This window comes from Hyposmocoma kahamanoa, unplaced genomic scaffold, assembly GCF_003589595.1.
Source record: "Hyposmocoma kahamanoa isolate Upper Pololo Valley unplaced genomic scaffold, ASM358959v1 220, whole genome shotgun sequence".
Classification (NCBI taxonomy): Eukaryota; Metazoa; Arthropoda; class Insecta; order Lepidoptera; family Cosmopterigidae; genus Hyposmocoma; species Hyposmocoma kahamanoa.
Window position 1 is genome coordinate 37037 of NW_020653740.1, and position 8789 is coordinate 45825.

At 37.0% G+C, this 8789-nt stretch overlaps 1 protein-coding gene across 2 annotated transcripts in view; it reads left to right on the plus strand.

Annotated features, from left to right (window-relative positions):
* LOC113227846 (glutamate receptor ionotropic, NMDA 2C) overlaps positions 1–8789 on the plus strand; it is a 23330-nt gene that overhangs the window by 5418 nt on the left and 9123 nt on the right. Inside the window, exons 2-7 of one of the 2 annotated variants that reach the window (XM_026460899.1) lie at positions 4697–5083; positions 5200–5339; positions 5478–5693; positions 5793–6030; positions 6249–6562; positions 6738–6982. In XM_026460899.1, the coding sequence (XP_026316684.1) occupies positions 4711–5083; positions 5200–5339; positions 5478–5693; positions 5793–6030; positions 6249–6562; positions 6738–6982 (1526 nt within the window). In that variant the 5' untranslated portion in view covers positions 4697–4710. The remainder of the gene's footprint in view (positions 1–4696; positions 5084–5199; positions 5340–5477; positions 5694–5792; positions 6031–6248; positions 6563–6737; positions 6983–8789) is intronic. The other variant, XM_026460900.1, reaches the window with a different exon arrangement.

The window sequence follows — 8789 nt, forward strand, 5'->3', positions numbered from 1 at the left end:
GAACCTATTGCAATAAAACGGCAATTTCATACTTTAACCCCTAATATTTTATGAATAACGAATGCACATTATCTAATTTATTTGTACACCTAATAGGTCAATGGCACCTAAGTATTTATTTTAAGCTGAATTGTAAATTTGTATCTACACGTTACTTATTGATTGTATAATTATTATTAATTATTAAAGTAATTATTTATTACCTATGTTTTAAACAACAAATGTTTTATAAAATGTTATTTTATTGTCTTACCTATTTATACTTACTTATTTATATTTATATATACTATCAGAACCGCTGTCGCCAAAACGCACACAAACAAATGTTAAACACTATGAAACAAATCTTGATAATGATTGGCCGTAAGTAGTTTCTAATTTGAAAAGATGTAACAAATTCTGGACCGTTGATATAATTTAAACTTTACCCGTCGTTATATCGTAGAAAGTTCTATACCTTTGCTAACGTGCTACCATCTTGCGGCCAGTAGCTGCTGGACTACGACTGACATCTGAACGAATAGAAAGTAGTATCTTAAATTCTCGACAAAAGAATTAATTAATTCAAATCGGAATCGATCCTATCGGGTAGCCCACCCGCAATTTTATACGGCTCGACTCGGAAAAGACCAGACCCTGTACTCTCGTTCTCCGTCCGACATCCGTCCGTAATAATTACTGTCAAATAAGTAATATTCGACGAAATTAAAAAAGACACATGATCCGACTGAAGCTTCACACTTGACATTGTTTTTTAATTAGATCGAGTATTATTTATTTGACAGTAATTGTTTTGGACGGAGAATGAGAGTAGCCCCTTGTTTCCGATCGGGAGGATATCTTCCTTAACGCGCACAGTTGCATAATGAACTTTAATTGGAATGAAGTTTAAAATTTAAAAAACACTCATGAAGCACATTTTTCGCTAAACTTTTGTTCGCTACTAGCGCGGAAAATTCGAGATCTTTATCTAGTTCTCCAAAAGATAAAACTCGACCATATTGCATTGGGATAGTGTTCACTTCCGTTTTGTTACAGTACAAAAAATCGATTCGATAAACTGGAAATGGAAAATTTAATAAAATAAGACATAACGATGATATGAAATACCACCACGGGTAATATTTTTGGTGGGGCTATAATTTTTGCACTCCAAGGGACGAAAATTCATTATTGTGTAACAAAGCAACACTATACCTACATGTACTCAGGGAATCTCTGTGTCCTATATAACACATCTTATTGTATATTACCTAAACATACTTTTAGTTGTAACCATTTTTGTTACATAATAAAATATTTTATTAATACTTTTATAACGTTAAGTTTTTCTAAACTTATTATGCACTACATACACATCCTATCCTGTATATTCCGTGGTTTATGTTGCCACTGGGCTTTCGCCACAACAGCGTAGCAAAATAACTACTTACTGAAAGTCGTTAACTTAAATGAATACATACTTCATATAATGGTTCATCAATTTGGAAACAAAATGGGCGGAACGACCGTGACGCTCTTAAGTATGAAAAATAATATTTCTTATTTAATTATCATTCATTCGTCGTCTCCGCTACTAATTAAAGCCGGCGAGTCCATTGTATTCGTTTCTCCGTTTATTCTTCTTAAAAACATTAAGCAGATATATCTGATTAGGTAGGCGAGCTCAAGTATGGATACTCGTTTCATTTGAATGGTAGGTATATTCCACAAACTACCATTAGTGGTGGTTGTTCGATTTTTCTCTCTCTGTTATGGATAGGCGTGTCGCTTACCATCAGGCGCACAACTTGTCCGTCCTGTCATTTGATATTTATTATAAAAAAACTACTTACGAATCTACATTCGTTTGCTTCCCGGTCAGCCCTGGTGTAAGACATGACTTTATTTTAAAAACAAGGAAACCTTTTTGTACGAGAGAGAAAGAAGCTGATCGGGAGAGGAATTTGACTATATGAAATAAAATAAAACTTTATTTTTAATAAAAAAAAGTGCGCATTTGACCTCCATTCACTGTCGCCTTGAGAAGGCCCTAGTTATAGCGTTCGGGGAATAAGTCTGCAGGCAGGGAATCCCACTCCGTAGCCGTGTAATAGCGAAATCCTTCGTACGAATTGTTGGAATATCCACAACTTAGGGTGAAACCCCAGCCTACGTCTAGTCTCCCGACTATGGAAACGGGAAGGCACTGTCCGTGATATATCCTGTAGAATACCGATAAGCAGGCAACTTTACAGGATATATATACAATATTCTGCAGGATCGCCTCTACTAAATACGAGTGTGAATATAATAAATGTAAGGTGGCCAGTTGTTATTTGGCAGAAGAACCCTACAGGTGGTAGCAGTAGGGGAAATACGTACAAATTGACTTGCATAATTTGAATTTGGTGAACTCTAGCTTCTTTCATTTTTTTTCCATCCTCTGGATCTAGCACGCAACTGATAACTGCATCATATGACCCAAGTGGCTTTAACCTGTCAAAACGTGCTCTCACACCTCTCATTCGTCCCAGCGTCGTCGCTGAAGATTCTAATCCAAATGCCATTTCAATTGATACTTTAATAAAGAGACTCATAATGTAGATTAAAACATTAATATCATATCACTAATTACTTAATGGGTTAAACTCGTGTACGCACTATATATTTATTCATTAAATTATCGATATTATATACCTCACATCTAGCAAATGCAGTCTAATGATGTAACCTTTGTAAGTTGTCGTAAAGATAACATATTTTTGAAAAATAAAAATTGTTTTTCTGCTCATTTCTCACAAATTTGGTGTTACTTTTACTTTAATTTTATGTATTTGCATAAACAAAATCTTTTCACTTCAAAGCGAGACTTATAAAAAAAATTTATAAAATACGTAAATTAGTGGATGTCGTTACAAGGTTCGTTAACCTTATGTAGAATTTTATGAAGTGTCACAGGGATCATCCTAGAAAATTTGAAGCATTGTTGAATGTTTATTTAAACAATTTTCTGGATTTGGCCCCTTAAACATACCTAGTATTTTCCCGTACGACCTTGTACCCTTTATACTAATATTTGCTAGCAATTTATAGAAACTTTGCATACCTAACATACATGTTCAACGTTTTACTACTACAGTATGTAGTATTATGTTAATTATGAAAGACGGTAAGATGCTTCTTTGCAGTGGATTGATCTTTGCAGTGGAAATTGACAGCCCGTTTTTACCTGTTTAAAGGGAAAACTATAGCAAACTGCTTATATAAAAAAATTAAAGAAAGTTTAATTTTCAAGTTTTTAAACTTAATTCATAGGTTTAATCGATTAAATAAATTGGAAACACAGTTATTAATTTATGTGTCGGGATTAACATGATCGATATTTATGGCGCAAAATTTGGGAATTCTATTCACGGCATATCACGATTCTGGCTCTTAAAAGCGTATTAACACCCTAAATAATATAATAATTTAGGTACCTACTAGATGATAATATTTGGTATGTATTAATGTTTTTTTTTTCACAAATCCTCACCCAGTAGGTAATATAATAAATAATACAGTTGTGGTGATTTGGGGAAAAAAGTCTAACAATTGCCACCGCGCGCCGCCGCGCAATAAAGATTACTCACTGGTGATTTATGGAATACCTATACCATATATAATATTTATTTAATTGCGTCAATGATAGCACAAAGAAATTTATCTCGTACAAACATGGACCCTGCGGAGGTGTCGCAATTTATTTTTTTTATTTTATATATATATTGATTTATTTATTTATTTGTTCCCCCTAATTGTTTGAGCACTATTATACATAAAATAAAAGCTAAAAATCCTGACTCACTTAGAAAAATAGAACGCATACTTCCCAATATGGTGGAAAAAAGATATTTATACCTAGGAAATGTAACTATTTTTCCGTATTTAAATCGCGTATATTTGTTTTTTCAAACAAACCGACGTTTCGGGCCCTTTACAGGTCCCATGGTCACGGTTGACGTAGGTGGTACAGTCTTCAACCAGTTATGTCTAATATTGATGCTAACCACCCTATTTTTTCACTATAGTTACAATAGTTATTAATTAAATACCTTATTTTTAATTTTACAAAGAAACATTCCAATTTACGCTACATTAAGTTTTACAAATTATTTTATTGAATGAATTTTTATTAAATTCAATTTATTATTAATTAATAATAGAAATTAGAATAAACTAAAACATATTAATTAGTACTGCAGTCTTATGTCTGTTTAGGATTTTTCATTAGAGGAAATACCGGATCCCAAACTGGTGGTACGGAGAAACCATCTTCCCTGTTGAAATTAGGATGTTTTACAATTTCAATGGCCTCTCGCAGCATCCTGGGTAGATAACGGATTCTTTTGCAAGGACCTGGGGTTTGTCGAAATTCATTGCATGTGTAGATTTATCCATGACATGCTCGCATTTTTCAGTTTCATTTCCTATGTGTAACAATCGCGAAAACCTAACAACTCGATATATACCTACATTGTTTTTTTTTTTACGGTGATTTGCTTTACGGTGTAGATTCGTTCATAATGAAGGATAGAAAAATGCAAAGCATTCGACCACATATTACCAAATCAGTATATTTCAAAAAACCATTTGAGCGTCACCTAAACACTACATTCGAGCAAAAATGTATCTACTCTATAAGATTATTTTTAATGTAATTTTATATTTTTAGCATCGAAAGTGGAGATGCAGGCGCACACAGCGCTGATGGCGCTGGCGGCACTGGGCACGTTGGCGGCGGTGGCGGCGGAACGTGGTGGCGGTATCAAGATCGGCGGTGGCGCACTAGGTGCTGGAGGGCGCGAGGGCGCACGCGGCACCGGCGTACGCGTCGGCGGCGAAGGCAACATCCGCCGTCCCCGCACCTCTCCCGCGCCGCCACCTCCTCGCGCGCCCTCCACCATCACTGCCGCCCTCGTGGTGCCCCATAAGTCCTTCGGTGCACGAGACTACACCAAGGCCGAGAAAGCAGCACTATCCAAACTACCGCGCAAATATAGACTTCACTTGCGCTTCAACGTCACGCTTTCCATGCAAGGCCTTACGCCTAGTCCTATGTGTAAGTGCACGACGTTATCCGATTCGGAATACGTGCATACATTATTTCTATATAGCATAGCAGCGTTTGAATGCCCTTAGATTAGATCTATTGATTTTGTTCTTACATGCTTTCAGCTATCCTGGACTCGCTATGTAAAGAATTTCTAGCGGTCAACGTGTCTGCTATCCTTTATCTTATGAATCATGAACAATACGGGCGCTCTACTGCCTCTGCACAATATTTTCTACAACTGGCCGGATATCTTGGCATACCGGTAAAGCTTTTTCCTTTCTCTTTTATATACTTTACTTACGCATTGCAAATTTATTTGTAGATGCTATCTTCTAGCATAGCGATTTACTTTAATTGTTTACATAATCATTTACACAATGAAGCCATAATTTATTTTTAGGTAATAGCGTGGAACGCCGACAACAGTGGTCTGGAGAAACGAGCGTCACATGCCGCACTGCGGTTACAGTTAGCACCATCCATCGAGCACCAGACTGCTGCCATGCTTTCTATATTAGAGCGGTACAAGTGGCACCAATTTAGTGTCGTCACCTCAGCTATTGCTGGTCATGACGACTTTATTCAAGCAGTACGCGAAAGAGTAACCGCGTTACAGGTAAATGTTTTATCTACAACCTATGTGTTTAGTGCTATAGTGAGGAAGTTCTTACCCATTTCTGAAAACTTTAACAGATATGAAACATTTTTTATTCAGGACCGATTTAAATTTACAATCCTGAACGCGGTGGTGGTGAAGAAGGCGGCGGATCTTAACGAACTGGTGACGAGCGAGGCTCGCGTAATGATGTTATACGCGACGCGCGAGGAGGCGGCCGATATCCTGTCCACGGCCGGCGACTTGCACCTTACTGGCGAAAATTTCGTCTGGATCGTCACGCAGAGCGTACTCGGCTCCATGCAGCAATCAAACAAGTTCCCCGTCGGCATGCTTGGTAACGTTTTACGCACTCCATATTCATGAATAATTTATCATCTAACGTTAGTGTTCACAAAATCAACTCTGTAATTGTTGGTATAGGTATTTGACAGATATAAAGTTTCCACTGGGAAGATGACGAATACATTAATTATAACGTTCGGATGTCTATTTATTAGAGGAACTGTAATTCTTTCTCCACGTATTGCAACCAAACAAATGATATTCTTATAGGCGTCCACTTCGATACTTCAAGTGCGTCACTTATCAACGAAATAGCAACAGCAGTGAAGGTGTTTGCGTATGGCGTGGAGTCGTACGTTTCAAGTCCTGAGAACGCACAGCATCCTTTAGGCACGCGGTTGTCGTGCAGCGGCACCGGGCCTGGCGAAGCGCGGTGGGCCACCGGTGAACGGTTCTACCGCCACCTGCGGAACGTCAGCGTGGAGGGCGAGCCGGGTCGACAGAGCATCGAATTCACACCCGACGGTGAACTGCGCGCCGCTGAATTGAAGATTATGAATTTAAGACCTGCCCTTGGAGATCAGGTTAGTTGTCACTGTTATCACGCTTTATTTATACAAGTTATACCCAATTATGTAATGTTAATTGGTATTCGAAGCGATGCCCTCATTCTTATTTACAGTGTCATTATTTTTCCTTTCTGGTACGATGGTGTAACAAACACATTATTATTTTTAATTCAGTACTTTTTTTCAACAGCTGTTATGGGAAGAAATTGGAACGTGGAACTCTTTCCCTAAAGAGCGTCTCGATATCAAGGACATTGTGTGGCCCGGTGGACTACACACGCCACCGCAGGGTGTGCCTGAGAAATTCCACATGCGCATTACTTTTCTGGAAGAACCACCTTATATTAACTTAGCTCCACCAGATCCTGTTAGTGGTCGATGCTCGTTAGATCGAGGTGTAATCTGCCGCGTTGCGCCGGAAGTAGAGGTGGCTGGGTATGTTTACTCCACTTTGAATATAAACTTTTCTTAGTTCTCTTGGCTTTTCGCGGTAAGAGTTTTAGCCACACACAAAGTGTTTCGACTAACTGGTTTTTATAACGGGGAAATGTTTATAATATCATGGAATGTAATTTGGAAACGGAATTTGAAAAAATTGAGACAAAAGTCAAAGTCAAAAGCTTTATTCACCAAGACAACACTGTATACATTGCCTAGGAGGCAAGTCAAATTACAGAAAACACCTTAGACTATGGAAACCTTAGAGAATGGAAAAAAAATAAAGGAAAGGAGCTGCCCTATCTACGGAATAAACGTACATAACTAAACCATAATTGTACCACACATATGGAGGATTTAGTGTTGTACTATAATCATAGATAAGTCGATATCGACATGCAAATGTGCGACTTGAATGTTGAAACTGTTTTTTTATGTTTGCTTTGTATAGTTTACTGTAATCAAAGTATGATTAATACTAGCTATTATTACAAGGCAAACTTAAATATAAAGTTATTTACCAATAAATGTAACGATGAAATTGCAATAACATGTAACCTAGTTACATTCCAAGTTCTATTAAAATGTGACTCTTTAAAATGGGGCGAACAAACGAAGATGGTATTTCATCTAATTTTTATGTCCGGCAGTCCTATAATTCCCAACCATTCTTTCTTTCTTTTTTCATTTGTAGGTAAAGTTTAGAAATAATTATAATGAAATAATAAAAATCTCGTAGTGAATTGTTTTAATAACAGAATTTCTGTAATATGCCTGCTTACAAGAACAACACTATCTCAAAACAATCGTTATCAACAATCATCAAAATATACTAACAAACAGGAAATTTAAAGTAACCAAAGCTATATTCGGCACTTATGAATAAACTACTTAAATGAGTCTAATTTACATGAGATATTTGGGCTATTGTATGACAAAAAATAACACATGCCTGTGTAATGTAACATTCGGTTGAATTCCGCCTTTTCTATTGCCGCACCCCTTAATGCCGCAGCGACGCATTTTAATCAATACGTAATTGTTCTCGCTGTCAATATCGCAGCCGGAAACGGTTATCAAAGGGTACTACAAAAATGGCAAAATGAGGACAGTTGGCATTTAAGATGATGTTACGTATTTTCGATTCCCGTGTTTGACATAAATCAATGTAGTGCCATCTCTTTTGGCTTACGACGGCACGCAGTAGTTAAACAAACACAATAAAATGTTTATGTTTTCAACGTCTAAATGCATCATTTACATGTAACGACTGATTAATATATGTCAATATAACATGTCCTTTGGTTTCCAAAATCTAAGATGGAAACCAAAAGTCTTGTTATGTTGACATATATAAATCAGACGTTATATGTATATGATGCATTTCGACATTGAAAACATAAATGTTATTGTCTTTGTCTAACTACTGCGTGCCGGCGTAAGCCAAAAGAGATAGCATTACATTGGTCTGTGCCAAACAAGGGAATCGAAAATACGTAACGTCATCTTAAATGCCAACTGTGTTCATTTCGCAGTACCCGAGGTACATCATAGGTTTTCAAAGGGTAGTACATCAAATGTCAAAACAAATGTTTTTCCAAGTGTTTTATTGAATTATTTGCATGGATAATAATAAAATGGATAAAAATATTGACAGTGAGAACAATTAAGTATTAATAAAAATGCATCGCAGCAGCATTAAGTGATGTGGCATTAGCAAAAGCGAAAATCAACCGAATGTAACATTGCACAGGCATTGTTGCGGACACCGAGCTACATAATCCGCGCCGACCGCCTACTCGCC